General features: G+C 42.0%; 1 protein-coding gene across 2 annotated transcripts in view; it reads left to right on the forward strand.

Annotated features, from left to right (window-relative positions):
- Positions 1 to 20,968, forward strand: part of UBE3D (ubiquitin protein ligase E3D) — a 152,746-nt gene extending 131,778 nt beyond the window's left edge. For both annotated transcript variants that reach the window (XM_047763277.1, XM_047763262.1), the window contains one exon: positions 20,435 to 20,968. In XM_047763277.1, coding sequence (XP_047619233.1) covers positions 20,435 to 20,455 — 21 coding nt within the window. In that variant the 3' untranslated portion in view covers positions 20,456 to 20,968. The remainder of the gene's footprint in view (positions 1 to 20,434) is intronic.
- Positions 20,969 to 22,416: the final 1,448 nt, after the last annotated feature.

Here is a 22,416-nt window from a genome sequence, read left to right on the forward strand (position 1 = left end):
CTCTGAAGCTAGATATCACAAAATTGCAGGACCCATTATGACTGGATCCTCCACTATCTTTAACTCTTGACTTGATCCAGCTGAGCCTCCAGAGGGTTGTCAATTACAGCTCTGATTCCCAAGGCATGTTCTGCTTCTAAATCTCTGCTTTAGTCTTGGTTTGCCCTGTGCATCCTCCTCGCTCTTATGGATCCAAGAAGACTTGCTGATTTTTCAGTCTGTTCAGGTTTTCACTTGTTAGGATGGAGTGGAAACTGCCAAGCCCCTCACATGTAGAACTGGAAGTTTTCCCTGATATTTTATAATTTCCGTCAATATTAATTGAGCCTGATTTGGATATGAAATGTGTTTATTGAGGAGTTGAACTCGTAGCATTGAAATATCGATTTTTTTTTTTTTTTGCCCAGTCTTCTCCCACAACTATACTTTGGTTCTTTTTTTTTTTTAATCTTTGCTATTTCTTTGGGCCGCTCCCATGGCATATGGAGGTTCCCAGGCGAGGGTTCGAATCGGAGCTGTAGCCACTGGCCTACGCCAGAGCCACAGCAACACGGGATCCGAGCCGTGTCTGCAACCTACACCACAGCTCACAGCAACACCGGATCCTTAACCCACTGACTAAGGGCAGGGACCGAACCCACAATCTCATGGTTCCTAGTTGGATTTGTTAACCACTGCGCCACGATGGGAACTCCAACTATACTTTGGGATGAGGCAAGAGAGTATTGAGTTTTTCTTTCTTTTGGTAATTAATTAACAGTCAATAACATGTTCAGATTTTAATTGTTCAGTTGGATAGGCTTTGACAATGGAATATACACTAGGTTTCTCAGCCTTGGCACTGTGGATGTTTTGGACCAGATAATTCTTTGTTGTAGGGAGCTGTCCTGTTGATCCCTGGCCTCTGGCCACTGGATGCCAGTAGCATTCCCTTTTGGGGAATGGCAGTCAAAATTGTGGCTTGAAGAATTGTCTTTACCATAACTGCAGCACAGGAGGCAACTGCAGCTAGGATCTGATCCTTGCCTGGGAACTACATATGCTGCGGGACGGCCAGAAAAGGAAATAAAAAAAGGTGCCTCCAGGCATTGCCAAGTGTTCCCTGGCTGAGAACCACTGACCTACCCCATTTAACCAGCATCCAGAAAGAAGATATAGATTAAATCCATTCCTCCAGAAAGTTTCCTCCAGGCCTTTTCATTAACCCTCCCTCACTTGAAACCACTGCCTCTCATTTCTAATGACATAGATTTATTTTTTTGCTTTATATTTGGACTTTACATCACATCACAAAGTGTATAGTTTTTTTTGCGGGGGGGGGGGAGGTCTGGTCTCTTTAACTTAACATGATGTGTTTGCAGTTTATCCACCTTGTTGCTTTTACCAGTGGTCTCTTCTTTTATTGCAGGATAGTGGGCCATTGTGTGAATATACCACAGCTTGTTAATACATTCTGCTGTTGATGGACACATGGGTTGTTTCTCATTTGGGGCCGTTTTGATAAGGTGGCTATCAATAGTCTGGTCAAGTCATTTTGTGGACCTGTTTTCATTTCTCTCAGTAAATACCTAGGAATGGAATTGCTGAGCTGTAGGGTCAATGTCTGTTTAATAATAAAGTGCCAGGCACTTCTGCAAAGTGGTTGCCACTGTATACTCCCAGCAACTGTGAATGAGCCTTGCTCTTGTTCTGTATCATCAATATCATTATTTGGTGTTGCCATTCATTTTTATTTTAGCTATTCCAGTGGGTATCTCATTATGATATTCATTTGCATTTCCCTGATGACCAGTGATATTGTGCACTCTTTCAAGTGCTTTTTGATCACTTCCATCCTTTTGTTGAGTGACATCTCATGGTTGGTTTGGAGGAGTCCCCACTCCACCCCCATTCCCCACCCCTAAAAATAGGTTCAGACTTTACAGAAACCTGCTGCTGCTCTTCGGGGACTGGGACACCTTTGGTTGGCTAAGTTTGGCCTAAATAAAAATTACTAGGGAGTTCCCATCGTGGTGCAGTGGAAACGAATCCGACTAGGAATCATGAGGTTGTGGGTTCGATCCCTGGCTCAGTGGGTTAAGGATCTGGTATTGTTGTGAGCTATGGTGTAGGTCACAGATGTGGCTTGGATCTGGTGTTACTGTGGCTGTGGTGTAGGCTGGCAGCTGCAGCACCGATTGGACCCCTAGCCTGGGCACCTTCATATGCCACACGTAAGGCCCTAAAAAAAGACGAAAAGACTTAAAAAAAAAAGTTATTAGGAAGCATGCCCTTCTTTTTTTATTTTCTTCTCTGTTCCAAATGTACTGTGAGGTTAGAGGATACTTTCCTTTAGTGAGGTCAGAAATACTCTTCCTCATTAGCCAGACAAGTACACAAAAGTACTCTTGTTTTCTTGGTGCTGGACTTCCAGCACCCTCAGTCTCTGCACAATGGCCCTGCCTCCCTCATCCTTCCACAGCTTTGACAAATAGCAGGGACTTGTCCCCATACAAGGCAGTGAGTCACCTTTATAATTCCATGCCCAAGGGTGTTTCTTGGTGAGCCTTTCTCTGGAAGTATTTTTCTTTTACTTGTACCAGAATTTCTTTACCTAATTAAAAAAAATTAAGTTCTTTATCTAGAAAGATTCCTTTTTCCATCTAAGTTCTAATAACAAGAACTCAGCTATTTCTTTTTAGTTCCAGTGGAAAAGGAAGGGACTCATGAGCTTTCTTTGGTTTTAGTTTTTCGTCAACAGAATAATTTGTGTTGCTAAGGTGGTACTTTTCTAACCTGTCTTCCTTAGCTAACCAGACAAAAAAGTCCATAACTGGAGTTCCCGTTGTGGCTCAGTGGGTTAAGGACCCAGCTTTGTCTGTGTGAGGATGTGGATTTGATCCCTGGCCTCGCTCAGTGGGATAAGGACCAGGCATTGCCACAGACCGTAGGTCATAGATGGGCTTGGATTCGGTGTTGCCATGGCTGTGGCCAGCAGCTGCAGCTCCGATTTGACCCCTAGCCTGGGAACTTCCATGTACTGCAGGTGAGGCCATTAAAAAAAAAGTCTATCTCTGAGTAGTTGAGGACCTGGTTTCTGAATAAGGTCCAAGGGCACTTTGAAAAGAGTATGTGGTGCACCCAGAGAGGGTAGCGTGTGTGTGTATGTGCACACTGAGGTGACATGTCCAAAGCACTTTCGAATTGGTAAGATAATCTCCAGTTCTTTTCTCCAAATACTGCTCCCCACTGAAGGAACGAAGCTCCTTGGGAGGACAGCTGATTCCATGTCTGGAAGAAGATGAGGTTTAATCCCATCCTACTAGGAAGCAAACCAACCAACCCTCCCAACAAATAAACAGAAAACCCCTGTGAACCACTAGGATCGTGTCCTCAGGACTTAGGCTCCAAGTTGAAGAGGTTTTGCTCTGACAAAGATGGGGTGGTGTAAGCATTAATATGAATAATGACTACAGTGGATTAAAGCATTTCTGATATATTTTAAATTCATAAGTTTATAATGACACTAAAAACACAAACTACAAACAGTCACATTCCAGGCAATGGAAAATGTGACAGGGAGCTGATTTCTTCAAAGCATGAAAATCAAAGGGAAAAAAAGAGAGAAGAGGAACTTAGGATTTAAAAGAAAAGACACATGATTTGAACAAACACCAGCTGTTAAAAAATTATATGAGCTACTTGGGGAAACTCGGTCACTGCATGGATATTTGATCATGTTAAGGCATTATTAATATTTTGGATATGATCATGGCATTGTGGTTTGATTTTTCCACCAGCCCTTCTCTTTTAGAGATACATACTGAATAATATACAAAACAGTCAGTCTGGGATTTGCTTCAGAAGAGTTCTGTGGCAGTGTTTTGGATGAAACAGAATGGCCATGAGTTGGTAATTATTGTTTCTGGGTAATATTGTGGATTTATTATACTCTTCTCTTTACTAGGGAATATGTTAATATTTGAAAACTTTCAGAAGTTAAAAACAAACAAAAAACAGCTAAACGCCCTGCAGATTATTGGAAACTGGCAGAAGTTTGAACAGAAAAAGATGACCACTGGGAATGATGGGTGATGGGACTTGAGTGAGGAGCCCTGTCCTTTTTTTTTTTTTTTTCAATTGAAATTTAATTGGGGACTCCTGTCATGTCTCAGCAGACACGAATCTGCCTGATGTCCATGAGGATGCGGATTCAATCCCTGGCCTCACTCAGTGGGTTAAGGATCCATTGTTACCATGAGCTGTGATGTAGGTCACAGACATGGCTCGGACCCCACATTTCTGTGGCTGTGGGGTAGGTTGGCGGCTACAGTTCTGATTCGAGCCTGGGAACTTCCATATGCCGTGGGTGCAGCCCTGAAAAAAAAGGAAAAAAAAATAAATGTAATTGACTTATAATATTAGTTTCAGGCATATAACATGGTGGTTCAATATTTTTATACATTACAAAGAGGAGCCCCGTCTTGAGGGATTTGTTCATAAGTTCGTGAGAATGAAAAGCAGAAACCCACTTTTCTAATCTCTCTCCAGCAATTTTCTCTCCACATTTGTTTATTAGCATCATACTAATATTGTGAACCTAGGGCTCTTGAGAAAGGAATGAGATTGTGTACACTTTGCTCATACAGGCTCTGGGTTATTCCGAAACCATGACTGAGGGACTCCCAACCCAGTCCACTATCCTTTTCCATTTTCTCATACCTTAGAAAGATGATTTCAGAGAAAATTTGGAGAACTTTTTTAAAATATTTTTTGAAGAGAAATTGTTTTATCCCCGAATCAGTGAAAAATAGAGAACATTTTTCAAAAGTGCTTATAGACCTTATCTTTAAATATACCAAATGGAATAGTTCTGAGAACACAGAGGACTCAGTGGAATACTTGTTTATGCTCACAGCCTTCCAGCAATTTAAGTGAGTTAAAGACACCTAAAACAATAGATGAATTTCAAAACTTTCTCCATTTCCCATCGAAATGTAGTGGTTCTTTTTTTCCTCTCATGGCTTTCCAGTCCTTACTCTGCACCAATCAGAATTTATGTTTCCACATCTCAAATCAGAACTTTTTTAGTACTGAAGGCATTATTTTGCAGTTTGTTGTCAAGGACCCATTGATATTTAATATTAATTTCGCAGCTCAACCAGTCATAATTTCAGACCCATTTAGGTAGGTGGAGGGAAGCTTCTGGGCTGAAAGAGCTTCCCAGGTCACCAGCGTAGGGATGAGATTGCTGCCTTGGGGCCAGTCACTGACGTTGCAGCATCTCATACAACCCTTTACGGATGGGCAAAGAAACTAAGGTGGGGCCTGGTAAATAGATGTATTTCCCTGTTGCCCCTGGGAAATAGATGTGCTCGTCTTCCTAAGCCAGGAAGCTTCCTTGAGCTATTAATTGTCCTGGCGGTGACTTGAATGGAAGGATGCAAGTTCTTTGCTCCATCAGTGACGTCATCTCATAGAACTTGCACTTCAGCAGAAAGATAACTGGCCGAGGGAACTCCCAGTAAACCCTAGAAGCCAGCATTTTAAGGCATTTAGCTGATTTTAAAGGTTGCTGCTATTTCCCAACAAAATGTAGTTGAGCATTGGTCATCTCCAAGTGTTCTATGTCTGAGTAGCCAGAGAAGTCCAGTCCACCTTGTAATACACTAATGACTGAGTGGTTATGGGTCATATTTAGGTCCATTCATCCATTCACACTGATTAATGAATGATTAATGAATGATAATAGGTCATATTTAGGTCCATCCATCCATTCGCACTGATTAATGAATGAATGATAGACTGTTCTTTCTAGTCAATGTCATGATAAGTTGGATGTATTTGGGAAAAGCCTGTATATTGTAAATTCAGCCAAAATTGTCTCATGTGTTAAAGACCCATGGCTTAGTCAGTGGAATTTCTATGGAATGACTCGTGTCACTAACCAAGGATATGCTGGTTTGGACCCTTCAGAGTGATGATGCCTGTTACACACCTTCAGAGACACCCCTCCCTATACAATCCTCCCCATGGCCTCTGGGCTCGGAAGTTACTTTTCTGGTAGCAGGTTGTATTTTACACTAAGCCATCTACATTATTCTCTTTGCAAATACTGTAGCTTTGCAGTTTTTTCTTCAGATGCAGTGTCTGCAGTTTCAGTACCTGTCCTTGGTAGGTATTATTGGTATAAGGTAGTAAAAGCAAAAGAAAGCCTTATGTAAGCCTCAGAGTTTTGATATACACCATCAGCCATTCGTACTTCTTCCTTTAAAGATAATTAAAGAAGCATGAATTTATTCATGAACAGCACAGAAGATGCATCTGTAACAATACTTCAAACACATGAAACATTCATGTGTAGTTATAATAATAATCATCTCTTCCAGTTATTGAGGGCCTCGTCAGTTCCAGGGCCTGCCATTGATGTCCTTTGTCACCAGTCCCCACAGCCACCAGTGGGCAGAACTGGAGGGAGGTGAGCCTCTCAGCTCAGAGGAGTCAGGGGAGGGATTCATTTCACCTTTCCCTTAGCCCAGAGCTTGCCTCTGCTCTGCCACAGCTTCTAGCCGGATATGGAGTACCACCTTCTCACACCCAGGTGCTTCTCTTTCTCTCTGTTGCACATGCTCTGCTTCAGCTTTCCAGACTTTCCATATCAGCTAGACATCACCTGGCTGCACTTTCCGAGTTTACACCTGATTTCCTCTGGCTTCTTGTGGAGCTTAGATGGCAGGTATAAAACTTACCGCTCTGAACTCTGGGAGCCCTTAATGATGACATGCCATTTTCTGTTCCCAGACCCTGAGCTGCTCTTGACTTGGAAACATTCCACTGACAGTTCTGTCTGCAAGAGCCCCTCTTTGCTTTCCATATGGCTTAAAGCAGAAAGCAAAAAAAAAAAAAAAAATTGAGAATTATTATCCTCAGTGTGCCCCCTTACATAAGTATTTATTTTAATTTTATTTTGTAGTTTTAAAATCCTCATGCTCCTCCTTCAAAATAAATAGATTAAGGAGTTCCCTGGTGGCTTAGTGGATTAAGGATCTGGCATTGTCACAGCTGTGGCACGGGTTTGATCCCCAGCCCAGGAATGTCTGAATGCTGCAGGCACAGCCAAAGATAAAAAAATTTAAAATAAATAAATAAATAGATAGATTCATTATAGTTTTATGAGCCCTGTTCATTTCCAGCAACTCCAAATAACAGCCTTATGAAATAATGGTATTTATTTTAAAATGGATTCATTAGCATGCTTTCCTTTTTAGAAGTGTGTGGGTCTTTAAATATTATATTTTCAGAGTAATGTCTAAGTAGGAGGTAGCTAGAGAAAATAAGCATCTGGTTACAATTTGATCCCTTTGTCACTGGGCCTTAAGAGTTATTTGATTATTCCAAGTCATAGCTAACCTGTGCCAGTGTAACTTACCCTGCTTTCTGAACTTACAAATAAAAATTCCTTTCTGAGATTTCAGGCCAATTCCTCATCTATGCTGTTGGCTTTCCTCACTCACCAGAAGCTTTCCCTTCTAATCAGAGAATGATTTTCTCTTTACAGGAAGGGCTTTAATTTGCCCTTCTGTCTTTCTCCTCCTTATGTCTAACCCCAAAGAAGTAATCTTTCTTCATAAGAAAATAAAGTGACTGCTTCATTCCAACTACTACTAAATCTGGCTTAAAATTGGAATATTATGGATTCTTTCTTCAACTGAAGTTACTATAGCAATTATCTCCTGCCATAATTAGATGGAAGGGAACTCTGTTCATGGGATGAATACTAGGTTGAGAAACAAAGACCTGATTGCAGACCCAGCCTTGTTACCAGCTTACAACAGCTATAACAGTGAGCAAGTTACTCAACTCTGAACTTTGATTCCTCATTTATAATTTAGGGACAATTAAATGAAATGTTGAATTCAAGTGGATTTTGCAAGGATTTAGTAAGATGAGACCACTTAATTTCTGGCACTGGCACTTAATTTCTTCACTGCATAAAAAAACATATTAGCATTTCCTTAAAGATCCTATACAAACTACTAAAAAAATTAACCCCCCTGTTGGTAGGTTAAGGAAAATAAAAAAGGACGCGAATTCACAATTGTGAATTCAATTTACAAGAAAGACAATTATCCAACAAACATTGGGGAGAATGTTTAAACTCATAGCAATTAAATACAAAAAGCATTGAGACATTTCCTTTCGTTAAATTGTCACTAATTAAAAAAAAAACAGAAACCGGATGCTGGTAGCATTACCAGTTGGTACAGCTCATTGGAAAAAATATGCATCAAATTATATTAATATTCATACCTTTCAATCTAGCAATTCCATTTCGGGGACTCTATCCTAAGGGAATATTCTAAAATATTGAAAAAATGCATGAACATGATAATTATTTCATTATCACTTTTGATCTTAACAAACCAGGGAACAACTTAAGCTCGTAAATGGATTAAGTTATGATGGACTATTTTGCAGCTATTAAAATAAGAAAAAGACTTTCTAAGCAGTACCTAAAAATGTTTGTGATATAAAAATACTCCTGTTGTAGCTCAGGGGTTACAAACCCAGCTGGTATCCATGAGGATGTGGGTTCAATCCCTGGCCTCACTCAGTGACTTAAGGATCCAACATTGCCGTGAGCTGTGGTATAGGCCAGCAGCTGTAGCACCAATTTGACCCCTAGCCTGGGAACTTCCATATGCCACAGGTGCAGCCCTTAAAAAAAAAAAAAAAGTTTTGTGGTATAAAACATATGCACATGTGATAATCAGTATGGGAAAAATGTATCTTATATGGAAGGAGTTCCCTTTGTGATGCAATGGCAGTGAATCCAACTAGTATCCATGAGGATGCGGGTTTAATCCCTGGCATCACTCAGTGGGTTAAGGATCCTCCATTGCTGTGAGCTGTGATATAGGTTGCAGATGCAGCTCAGATCCTGCCTTGCTGTGACTGGCATAGCCCTGCAGCCATAGCGCTGATTCGACTCCTAGCCTGGGAACCTCCATATGCCACAGCTGCGGCCCTAAAAAAGAAAAAAAACTATATGGAAATAGGCCCAAATGATAACTATATTAGGGTATTATAGCATATGTTTCTTTTTTCTTATTTCCCCAAGTCTTTCGTAAGGTACTGTTACATTTAAGATTAAAATTAGTTTTTATCCAATTATATTCAGTCTGAAAAAAAGCATATTTGTAAAGTACCTTTTGTATTTCTAAAAACTTTGCCAATAGCACTTTGGGTTTTTAAAAAAATGCCCAAATCTTTTCCTACTTTTTATTCTCTCCAGGGCAATAAAAAAGCAAAAAAAAAAAATGTGCTTAGTGGACTATTTAGAGGAAGTACTTCACCAATATAACCTAAGATTTAAAGTGCTATTGTGTGTAACCTAAGCATTTAATGCTGGGCTGTCAGCCCAAGCCATGTTTCACGGTAGCCACCTGCTGGAGGACTCATTCCGAAATTAACTTACTAGCATATTGGGTCATTCCACTGAGGAAAATAGGATCGCAGTGATATATTAACCAAAACATCAACTTGAACAAGACTTTGAATAATGCATCTCAGAGGTACCCAAGAGGCAGCTTGATTGGAGTAAGCGCAACAAGGTCACTTGCAAAGAAAGTATGGTGGCATTATTTCAGTTGAAATATTATTTCAGTTTATTGACATAATTGTAGAATCACTCAGAGTTGTAAGGAAGAGTGTGAAAGATCATGTGTACACTTGGCCCAGTTTCCCCTAGAGGTAAATGTTTTATAAAGCTGCGGTGCCAGGCTGTTGACATGACATGGTAGGTCCTCCCTTCTTACTCAGATTGCCCTGGTTTTATTTGTACCCCTTTGCACGTGTGCAAATGTGTGAAGTTCTATGGAATTGTATATCTGTGTATGTTTGTGCATCCACCACCATCGAGACACTAAACAGGAGTTCCCATCATGGCTTAGTGGTTAACGAACCTGACCAGTGTCCGTGAGGATGCAGGTTCCGTCCCTGGCCTCGCTCATTGGGTTGAGGATCCAGTGTTGCTGTGAGCTGTGGTGTAGGTCACAGATGTGGCTCGGATCCCACCTTGCTGTGGCTGTGGCGTAGGCCAGAGGCTACAGTTCTGATTGGACTGCTAGCCTGGGAACTTCCATATGCCGAGGGTGATATAAAAAGACAAAAAAAAAGACACTTAACAGTCCATCAGCACAAGGATCCCCTTGTTGCCCTTTTATCATCACACCCTCCCTCCCCTCCCCACCATCCCTGACCCCTGGTCGCCACCACCTTGTCCAATATTTGTGACATTTTGTTATTTTGAAAGTGCTATATCAACAAAACTATACAGAACTACACTTCTGAGCTTGGCGTAATTCTCTGGAGAATCTTTCAAGTTGTTGAATGTGTCAACAGTCCACTGCTTGTTGTTGCTGAGTTAGTATTCCCTGGTGTGGGTGTTCCACTGCTGAATATTCATCTGGGCTGAATCCAGTTTGGGGCTATTAAAATAATGCTGTTATGAACATTCATGTCCAGATGTTTGTGTGAGCGTAATGTTTTCATTTCTCTGGAATAAATGTCCAAGAGTGCAACTGCTGGGACATATAGTAATTACATGTTCAGTTATCGAAGAAAATGGGAGTTTCCTTGTGGCACAGAGGGTTAAGGAGCCAGTGTTGTCATTGCAATGGCTCGAGTCACTGTTGTGGTGCAGGTTTGATCCCTGGCCTGCAAACTTCCACATGCTGTGGGTGTGGCCAAAAATTTATTTATTTGTTTGTTCATTTATTTATTTATTGTTTTTTTAGGGCTGCAACTGTGGCATATGGAAGTTCCCAGGCTAGGGGTCGAATTGGAGCTGCAGCTACTGGCCTATATAACCAGCCCACACAACGCAGGATCCCAGCCATGTCTGTGAGCTGAACCACAGCTCACAACAATGCCAGATCCTTAACCCACTGAGCAATGTCCTAGGGATTGAACCTGCATCCTCATGGATACTAGTCGGGTTTGTAACCCACTGAGCCACAACGGGAACTCCATGGCCAGAAATTAAAAAAAAATAAAACTGCCCAACTGTTTTCTAGCGTGTCTATACCATTTTATGGACATATCCCCAGCAATGTATGGGAGAATTTTTCTTTGCCAGCTTCTTTTGAAGTCAAATCTGTGATAGTTTTCTTTAACCAAACTAACCAAATAATTTTGCTAAAGAGATCCATGTTGAATAACTAGATTTAGAAAAGAAAACTATATCAGAGCATAGAAGAAGCTTCTGATAGAAGCTCCTCTATCCCAGCACCCCCTCCCCCAAATTACTCACTTAACTCTTAATAGTCTATCTTTACACAGTGGGTCTGTTTGAGAGATTGGGCCCCTTCAGGCTCTAGGTAACTCATGAAAAGGACTCCGCTCTCTTTTTGTAGATGTGGGGCCCAGTTTCCTGTATCAATATCAGGAGTGGTCTGGATGTAATTTGTTTCTGCTTTCCTTGTTTTATCATCTTCTAAAAGAAAACATGTTTCTGTAAAGGATTTTTTGCACACCCTAGACCAGCATCTTCACTTTGCACTGGCCAGAGACAAAGGCTCTGGGGTAGAAAACCTGTGTCTGAGTCGTTCCTCTAATTCACTATGTCACTTAAATGCATCCATTACTGTCTCTAAGTTTGCTCAGCTGTGTGAAATGCTCTCCAACTCTAGCATAATCTGTCCCCTGGAAAACCTGAAAGACACTCTGTGCCTGGCCCCGCCCCTAGAGTTTCTGGTTGAGCAGGTCTAGGATGGAGCAGGAAAAATTGCCCAACAGGTTCCCAGATGCTGCCAATGAAGCTGGTCCAGAGACAACTCCCTGAGAGCCCAGGCCAGATGATGCTCAAGTGCTCTCTGGCCCAACCATTAATGACATTCCCCTCCCCTACCAGCTCTTACCCCCACTCCAAACCCCTTGGGTTTGCTTTCTAGTAGAATAAGTTATGCATTTGTCCTTTTCTTTTTAATAGTGGGAATATAACGCAGCCATGAAAAATGTCATAGGAGAATATTCACTGTCAAGGGAAGATGACCACAATATATTATTAGGCTAAAAAGAAGCTACATATTACAAAACAGTATATACAGAAATGTCAAGTTACATAGAAAATAAATATAAAAAGATCTATCTAAAATGTTAACAGTAAATATCTCTGAAGAATGGAGTTGTAGAAATCTGATTTTCCTCTTTCTATGCATTTCTGTTTTCTAATTTTGTCAGTGACTGATAGAGTTATTAAAACAGAAAATTACAAGGAGCAATACAGGTCTCGATGGCTCTAAGTTTTGGTAATCACAGTAAAGAACGTGTTAAATACCCACCAGTGCAAATAAGGCTTTTCAGGTCTGAGGTAAAATTGGCCGGTTTGCAGAGGCAGCTGTGACCGTCCTTGGCCCTTTTCCTAAGAATTGTGGTAGACCACCTTGTGTTGTTCCTCTTAGTCAAGGAGAGTTCCTTCTGTACTCATGCACTTGAATGGCCCCAAGCCCAGGACCACTCAATATAGCATCTCGTTACTGCCTGCAAGGCGTTTCCTAGGGACTTGTCCACTGTTGACTAGTGGGATCCATGTGCAAATTGGCCCCTCCTCCATCCATGACAATGGGTTGCAAAGTCTCTTATGTGGGTGAAGCAAATTTCTCCTTTGGTTGCATCTCCATTAGAGATGTTAATATTTTTAGCTAAAATAGAAAATTTTAAACATCACTGAAATAAATCTCTTTAGATGGCAGGAACCTGTTATCTGCTATGGAAAGCTGTTTTGTTCCCCATGTGGGTTCATGTCCTCTCTTGGAATTTTTTTTTAATTCCCTTTTTTTCAATTTAATTTTTGTTTTATATTGGAGTATAGTGGATTTACAATGTTGTGTTAATTTCAGGTGTACAGCAAAGTGAATCAATCATAGATATACACATATCCATTCTTTTTCAGAGTCTTTTCTCATACAGGTTATGAAGAGTAGTGAGTAGAGTTCCCTGTGCTAAATAGCAGGTCCTGTCCTGGAATTTCTAACTGTGTTCATGTCCCAGGTACCTTGTCTTCAACACCCGTGCTTCTCAGTGTCAGGATAGATCAGAGTGAGCATGGCTGCCTTCAGGTATTATTTATTAAAATGCTTTTGCTGCTAAGGATTTTAGTGAACTGCTGCTACAGAAAAATACTCTGTTTCTGGGCTCTGGTAACTCCATTTTTTAATAAACCTGTTTAAGCAGAGGCATGTTGCCCATAGAGCAGTCGATGGTGGTTTTCAATACATCACTCCTGTCCAGAGCTGCAGTGGTGCACTGTTCCTTTCTGCCAAGTTCCCTCATATTCCACAGGCATGAGAAATTAAAAGAACCTTTTGATTTATGAGTGACAATACATTTATTGCAGAAGCACTGTCTTATTCTACATTGTTTAATACCCACCTGTATTGGTATCATAACATGATTTCCTTTAACATATATGCTTTGTGCTTCAGAAAATATATTTTTTATGTAACACCTAAAGACTGTTGCCATATAAACACTTGCCCCACGGGTTTGCCATTGTGAGCAAAGTTCCTGGGTTTGCCTTATATAACTGGGAGCTTGGGCGATTGCATCAGGATGGCTTGCTCACTGTGGTGCTGCTATAATAGCACTACCCAACGCCAGCAGTGTTTCCACAACCTGCTTCCTCTGAAAGGAGTGCTGAGAAGCTTATGTCTAGAACTTTCTTGCTTGGTTGAAGAACAGGCTGAAGACCCAGAAACTACTACGTGTGTCCACATATTCAGCCCCAGCTGGAGAGGAAGAGGCGTGGGTCCTCCTTCTTCCACTCAAAAAGGAGTGCTAAGAAGCTTACATCTAGAATTTTCTGCTTGGTTCAAGAATAGGCTCGAGACCCAGAAACTGAGGCATGTGTCCATGTGTTCAGTTCCGGCTGGAGAGGAAGAGGCGTAGGTCCTCCTTCTTCCACTCACACCTCTCTTTTCTGGTATAATCTACTGCCGGTTGCTAGAAAAACATAGCTGTGCTTCTGTCACTGGTGCCAGTAGATGAAAATCACGAGGGTTTTTTTTTTTTTTTTGGCTTTTTAGGGCTGCACCCATGGCATACAGAAGTTCCCAGGCTAGGGGTTGAATTGGAGCTTCGGAGCTGCAGTTGCTGGACTATACCACAGCCACAGCAACACAGGATCTGAGCCTCGTCTGAGATCTACACCACAGCCCATGGCAACGTAGGATCCCCGACCCACTGAGCGAGGCCAGGGATCAAACCTGCATCCTCATGGATACCAGTCAGATTCATTTCCCCTGAGCTGCAACAGGAACTCCTCCAGATCACAAGCTTTTGCCGCACAGTCTGTAAATTATCCTAGTGCCTCCATCCATGGCTTAAAGAAAATACAAGGTAGGGAGTTCCCATCGTGGTTCAGCGGTTAATGAATCCGACTAGGAACCATGAGGTTGTGGGTTCGATCCCTGGCCTTGCTCAGTGGGTTAAGGATCTGGCGTTGCCGTGAGCTGTGGTGTAGGTCGCAGACATGGCTCGGATCCCACGTTGCTGTGGCTCTGGCATAGGCCAGCGGCTACAGCTCCGATTAGACCCCTAGCCTGGGAACCCCCATATGCCACAGGAAGCGGCCCAAGAAATGGCAAAAAGACCAAAAAAAAAAAAAAGAAAAGAAAAGAAAATACAAGGTAAAGGTTTAAGTCACTTGACAGACACTGATCTTACTTGCTCTGTTCCTATAACGGGTCTTCCAGAATTAATGATGAAACGTTGGTATTGGGAAGCTACACTGGTGTTTGCTTCGTCTAGAATCTCTGACCCAAAGGAAGCGTGCACGCTATCCTTGTCATTTTAGAGGGACAGGATCTTCTTCCTCATTGTATTGCTTCTCACATCTTTGGTCCTTTGTTCCAGTGTGTTTGCTAGCAGGGTCATTTTGCAAAGCCAGCATCTTTTAGTGGGAAAAAGTGTCTACCACCCTGGACCAGACCAGGTTTTACAGCCTCTCCTTGACAACACAATATTGATGTTTAGAGTAATAACTAGCTCATTCAGACTACTGCCTCCCAAGTCTCAATTTCTTTCATAATCCCAGAATAGTCTTTCTTCCTGCCAAGTAGGTGTTAGGCATCCATCTTAAACTTTTTCCACCCTGTTAAAACCATCTCATTACTTGACTGTCTCCCCCACTCACATGTTGGTGTCACGGGGGAATGTCTTCTCAGAGTGGTCTGTGAGTCACTGGCACATAGACGGCACTTAATCACTGAATGAACTGAATGAAAGAAGCCGGCCTGCCAGCCCAGGGAGAGAAAAGTCTCATATACTCTTAATTCAGCTCAAAACATTGAGGCCAGATATCATCAACACAGGCCTAAGTGATGCTGATTTAGCAAGTTAGTAAACTTTCTGTAACCGCATCATTATTTCAGATGTCAAGTGCAGGTAATAAATGCTTGAAAAAGTCATCTTCTTTTATTATTTTTATACTTACATTTATTGTGTGTATTTTGCAAATGAAGTTCGACCCTCGAAAATGGATTTTGTAATATAAAATACAAGCTCTTTTCCATGCCATAAAGGGATTTTTAACTCGGAACATAACTTTTTGTTGTTGTTGTTGTTGTCTGCCTTTTTGTCTTTTCAGGGTCGCACTCGCAGGATATGGAGGTTCCCAGGCTAGGGGTCAAATTGGAGCTACAGCTGCCAGCCTACACCACAGCCACAGCAACGCCAGATCTGAGCCACATCTATGAACTACACCATAGCTCACAGCAATGCCGGATCCTTAACCCAAGCAAGGCCAGGAATCGAACCCGAAACCACATCGTTCCTAGTTGGATTCGTTTCCACTGCTCCATGACAGGAACTCACAGAACTTAACTTTGAACGTGAACTGTACCTAGACAAAAATATGTATTTAAGGCATAGTTTTATATATTTATTTTTTTTAAGTCTATAGTATCCTTTAAAAGCAACATTTGTGAGGAGTTACCTGGTAGTCTGGTGGTTGTGGCACTTTCAACACTGCAGCCTGGGTTCAATCTCTGGTCTGGGAAGTTGCTGCCTGCTACCAAAAAAAAAAAAAGGAACATATGTGTATGGCTATGCTACTTATTCTAAAGAGACTTTTCTGACCTTCACTATTATGAAACTCACATTTTCCCAGTATTTTTGAGTTTAATCTATCTTGTTTAGCACACCTCAAAGCATTTATGTAGCTTTATTTTTAATGCTAATTTTATCATGTGCAGCCTGCCTTGACAGCATGTCTTTTTACTGATTGAAATTCCAACTCTATGTTGAGGAACAGAATGTAATAGTATAATTTTGTTAACTAGGATAAAAAGAACCTTCAGAAGTATTTAGCCTAGGAGGCAACTGTATGGAAGCACTATAATCTTAACATTTGGTCAGCTATTACAGCAGCTCGGCCCTGTTTATTGTAGTTTAAGAAGATTGTTTTTAGATGGTGATTCAAAGCAGAGATGTTATTTTTAGACATTTCACTCTCTCTCTGCCTTTCCATCCCTAAGTGTCCAAATTCAGGTGTAGGCAACAGTTAGGCTGAAAACCTTACAGCCAACCCCAAAGAGCCCTTTTTCCTCCCCAGCTTCTAATAATTATTTATACTTTTGTAACTATATATTCTGGAAGTGTAACAACAGACCCTGAAGCTGTAGCTGTACTCATAGACTCTGAAACGCTTTAAAACTTTTACTTTTGGGACTAAAACTAAAAAGATGAAATACAGAGATTTTTTTTTCTCGGCATAGTGGAACAAAATAAAATTATCCTCTCTTAAAATAAATGGCAGTTAGGGAAAGCAGTTTTTCCTGTCATGGATTAAAAGCTGAGGAACACAAAATCAGCCCTTGAAATACGTTAACTCAACAGTGTCTTAAATTTTAAAAAGCTAAAATGCACGCTACAGTACCTCTTCCCAAGGATGATTACAGTTTCTTGTTATTAAGTCCTGCAAAACACACGGTGTACTTGGCAGGCAGCACTATAAAAATAAAAGATGGGGGGAAAGAGCCATGTTAGATCAAATTTTAAAATCTTTATTTCTTTTTGTTTGTTTGTTTGCTTTTTAGGGCCATACCCACAGCATATGGAGGCTCCCAGGCTAAGGGTCGAATTGGAGCTGGAGCTGCCAGCTTACACCACAGCCACAGCAACTTGGGATCCAAGCCGTGTCTGTGATCTACACCACGGCTTATGGCAATGCTGTGTCCTTAACGCACTGAGCAAGATCAGGGATCAAAGCCACGTCCTCATGGATACCAGTTGGGTTCATTACCACTGAGCCACAACAGAAACTCCTAAAATCTTTCTTTTTTGATGAGGGGTGCTCCATTTTGCATTATTTATTTTAATCAGCTCAGATTCTTTTTTTGGGGGGGCGGTCCCCACAGCATGCAAAAGTTCTTGGTCTAGGTCTTGTGCTGTACCACAGCAGCGACTTCACCCACTGAGTCACCAGCAAACTCCCACAGCTCAGACTCTTGTGTAGTTTTCTCTACCTTGAGTCCATATTCACAGAGATGCAAAAGAAAATGTCTTTGCTCCTTAAGGGGATAATGAAAATCAAAAGTCCCCCAAAGCTGTGCGGTTTTCCCTGCATCGTCTGTAAACTTCTAATGGGAAAAGCAGGGATTGCTAATCAAGATTTCTCCCTAACCCTATCATTGCCACTTACTAGCTTTATATCCTGAGCAAGGCACTTAATTTTCTGAGCTTCTGTTTCTTTATTTGTAACAAAGTTTCAAAACACCTGCTTCACCTGAATCACAGGTCTATGGAGGCTGAAATGAGTCGAAATAGGACAGTGTTTCTAGAGTGTCAGATGGGTCCTGTTTTAATTCCCATTTTGCAGACTAGGAAAGGCTGAGAGGCTCACAAGCCTGGGAAAAGTCACAGAGCTGACTCTCAATTCCAGCATTCTTCAGAACTTGTGCTGTTAACATTTTGAGGCTGATAATTCTTTCTTACATGTGGCCGTCCTGTGTGTTACTGGATTTTTAACAGCATCCTTGCCTCTGCCTGCTAGATGCCAATAGCAGCCTCTAAGATATGCCAACTGAAAGTGTCTCCGGACACGGCCAAATGTCCCCTGGGGGGAAGAATTGTGCTAAAGGGAGAACCACTGGCCTCTATGATTCCAGAACCATTTTAGGACAACATTTAGCATTATCAGTGATTCTAAGTACTTCCTGGTTAGAATGCTCCATGACATAACAATTTCCAGAATTGATTTTTTTAATCTTTTTTTATTAGTTTTTTTTTTTTTTTTTTGGTCTTTTTAGGGCTGCACATGCTAGCATATGGAAATTCCCAGTTGGAGCTGCAGCTGCTGGCCCATGCCACAGCCACAGCAATGCAGGATCTCAGCTGCATTTGTGACCTACACACCACAGTTCATGGTAATACCAGATCTTTAACCCATTGAGCGAGGTCAGGAATCGAACCTGCATCCTCATGCATACTAGTTGGGTTCATCACAGCTGAGCCATGACAAGAACTCCCAATTTTCAGAATTGAAAAGAGAGAGCTAGTTTTCATCCGTCATCTTTCTGTCTCTGAGTATCAGCAGTGGCATCTGTCATCTTTGGAGCATCCCTATAAACTGTTCTTGTAGAAGCAGGATCTCCCCACAGGGACACTATCCATAGTGAGCACATCCCTGTAAACTGTTCTTGTAGAAGAGACAGGGACACTATCCACTATCTATAGGAGTCACACTCAGTGACCCCTAGGTCCCCATTCCCACGATGCTATGAGCATTCCCTCCAGGGTCCAGCTGGTCTCTTCAACAGCCCCTTTCCATCAGAATAGTCATGGCTCCTAATCTCTGTTATCAGCTGAGCAGCTGGCGAGAGAAGCACATGTATTTTCACAACCATTCTCTCATTCAGTCTTTACAGTAAGCCCTTGAGGTTTGCATCAGTCGTCCATGTTTACATCTTATTTAGGAATCTTAACCTCTCTTCTTCGCCTGCTCCTTCAACTTTGGTGTTCTCACTGCAGAGCTTGATAGAGAAACTCAGCAGGAAGTTGATACGGAAACTCAGCGGGGGCCTTGCTCACCAGCACTGTAGGAAGAGTAACAACCTTCTGAATTACTCAACATAAAGCAGATGCCTTCTACCCTGCATGACTCTTCTTCTTTCTTTCCCCTTAATGGGGATCATTAAGTACACGCCTCCTTCAACAGCATTTGGGGACTTAAACACCAACTGTCCAAGAGTGGGATCTCCTTGCTTCTGTTGCTCACTCCCCATCCCTGCAAAAGAGGCCTGGGACAAGCTTTGTGACCCTCTCATGCGTCCCCATCTTTAATCTGCACATTCCACACCCTTCCTGATCCTGGCACCATCCTCAGTTTATCACCTTGAACTTTAAACAGTTATAGTTGACTTTATTATGTTCCTTTCTCTGAGTTTCCATTGCGACTCAGCAGAAACAAATCCAACTGGTATCCATGAGGATAGGGATTTGATCCCTGGCCGCGCTCAGTGGGTTAAGGATCCAGTGTTGCCGTGAGCTGTGGTGTAGATCACAGATGTGGCTCAGATCCCGAGTTGCTGTGGCTGGTGTGTAGGCCACCAGCTGCAGCTCCAATTCGACCCCTAGCCTGGGAACTTCCATATGTTGCAGGTGAGGTCCTAAAAAGCAAAAAAATAAAAGAAAAAAATAATAAAAATATTATGTTTGTTTCTCCATTGTCTACTGCTACTGAGAAATTAGATGCATTTGATCTGGGCTTTATTAAACAGTTGGAAAATATTTTGTACCTAAACCTGTATGAATGAACATTTTTCAAAACAACTGAGTTTTAAGATACAGCATTACTGACAAGCAAAATCACTATCACTATAATTGAATGTGATTCAAGCATTGGCATGACCTGAAGAGAGACTGTTGCAGTTAATGATTGTGATGAGGACCTGGAATTGCCTGGGAATCTTTGGGATTTGGAAATCTGCTTGTGGAAAATCCAAAGCAGCCATTTGAACCAATGAGAAAGAGAACTGGATTACTTCTCAGCGGTACAACTTTAGTGTCAATTTAAACTTTCATCTCTTTGCCTTTAAAATACATAGGAATTATTTTCATGACTCTGTGTTTCCTTAAAATAGAATGAATTGCAGAGTTCCCTGGTGGCTCAGTAGATTAAGGAACCAGCATGATCACTGCTCAGGTCACTGCTGTGGTGAAAGTTAGATTCCTGGCCTAGGAACTTCTGCATGATGCAGGTGTGGCTTTAAAAAAAGGACTAATTTGCTCCTACTATAAAATGGCAATGTCTGGCCCGACTAAGAGTCATTTTTCTTTGCAGACCAGCAAGCATCCTTCCTGACCAGACTCCCCTGATTCAGGTTTGAAGTGCACTCAGCCATTTCATCACATTACATAAGGAAACCACTGTGGGATTTTCTTCCTTTTCCAGGTGGCCTTTTTGAAGATGTAACCATGGGAGCCAACACATTCCTGTCCACATCCCAGGCTGCTCTGGAGGCCAGCCATCAGCCCAGCGGGCAGCGGTTACAGAGACCAGAACCCAGCCACAGATTGAGAGCAGGACACTGCAGTTTTGAGTTTACTTGTTTGCATATATTCTCTAACAGAACAGTTAACTTGAAATCTTTGAAAAGCCAAGGCTGTGAAGAAATCATAGAAGTAGGTTGAGAGATAAGTATAGAATTTACACCTCTATTTCCCACCAAGAGGAATATTCAAATATGTCAGCACCACCTGAGGAGGTCAAGCTGTGCCGAGAGGGGCTTCACTGATGGAAGTGGATGTTGGCTGCTGTACACCCTAGGACATAAACCTTCTGAAAACGTCTCAGGTTTGTGTAACAACATTTTTTTTTAAATAAAATATGGAACTTTGTGTACTTTATTCAGAAGAGATGCTCAGTAAATAAATATTTGTTGAATGTGTGACTCTCAAATTAAAGGGTTTCCCATTTATGCCAATAGGCATGTGTTCCTTTCATTCTTGATTTCCTTTACCAATTACTGCTGCCAATGAATAAACACATCTCCCCAGCATCCTTTTGCAGACCTGTCTGGGTCCTGTGTGCCAGTGCAGGGGCGAGGAACCCCAGAGTGAGAATGACAGAGCTGAAGGATCCCATTAGGCACAGACCTGCTCCTGAGCTTACAAAGAAGGTCTGAGACTTGCCCATAATCACACAGTGGGAGCCATGCTGGGGCTAGAGCCACTCCTTCAGGAAGACAGGTTCTGGGTTTGCAGCTGTATCTGCTTCTCATCAAGCCTGTTTGTTACCTAACTCAGGTTGGGCCACCCGCCGCTCCCTCAAAAGCTAATACTCAAAAGACAAGTGCTGGTGGGAACAGAAAGCTTGCTTTTTGGGGAAATGTCCAAAAACCAACTCTGAAGATTCTGTTTGACCATGAAAATTTTTAAAGGGAGAATCCTTTAGCGGGGGAGGGGTTCAATGTCTTGGTTATCTTCCAATGTGTGCAGACTTGCTTCTGACTGGTTGGTGGTGAGGTAACTGGGCAGTGCTCCAGGAATCTAATGCTCAGCCTGAAGTTGCTGTCCTCCCCTGGGGACGAGGCTTTAGTTCTGCAGAAGAGCTCAAAGATACCTTGTCTCTATTCCTTGATGGGAACCAGGATCCTGCCCCAAAGCTGCACTATTGTTTCTCCACTGCTCTCCCTGGTTCCTGCATCCCCTCCCTTCCCTGATTAGCAACTATTTAAACCTGCCCTTTGGAACTCAGGGGAGGTCAAGAAAGCTAAATGAGACCTATTTGCTACAGAAGAGAAATGCGACACAGGAAGGATTTATACCCAGGAGTCCCACAGGGTCCTGCTCCATTTCTTATTGGCGTTGATCCTGCCCTAAAGACCACATACTTCTTTACTGAAAAAGTTTTCTGTGCGCTAATTTCCTAACACCCTTAACCCAGAGGCCACTCCTGGCGTTGTGATCTTGTGAAACTTTCCTGATTTCTTCCACTTTGTACACACAGGTTCGCTCCTAAATGTGTAAGTGCTGGAGAGATGTAGGGATCAGACCCCCTCGTTTTCACTCTGCAGGGTCATTTTATTAAGCATAGTTAGAAACCCTGATGATGTTAGTAAGGCCAAATACTAACTCAGGTAGTCAGTGTAGGAGCATGGGTTTGGATGCATTCTTTGATTTGACTATTGATTAACATTTGTGGCTTAAAGGCTCCAGGGAGTAACATCCCCACAGGCCTTGTTTACTATAGCAAGTGTACCTACACCCAGATAAACCTTAATTTCTAACCCCCTGTGACTCAGTCTATGGGACAAGAAGGGCAAAGAAACCCAAAGACTTAGGGGACATTTACACCCCTAAGACCCTATTGGACAAGGACTGATATAGGTAACTGAGTAAGGCCAATGGGAGAAAACCACATCTTTCTGGACC

The sequence above is a fragment of the Phacochoerus africanus genome, chromosome 2, assembly GCF_016906955.1.
Source record: "Phacochoerus africanus isolate WHEZ1 chromosome 2, ROS_Pafr_v1, whole genome shotgun sequence".
Taxonomy (NCBI): domain Eukaryota; kingdom Metazoa; phylum Chordata; class Mammalia; order Artiodactyla; family Suidae; genus Phacochoerus; species Phacochoerus africanus.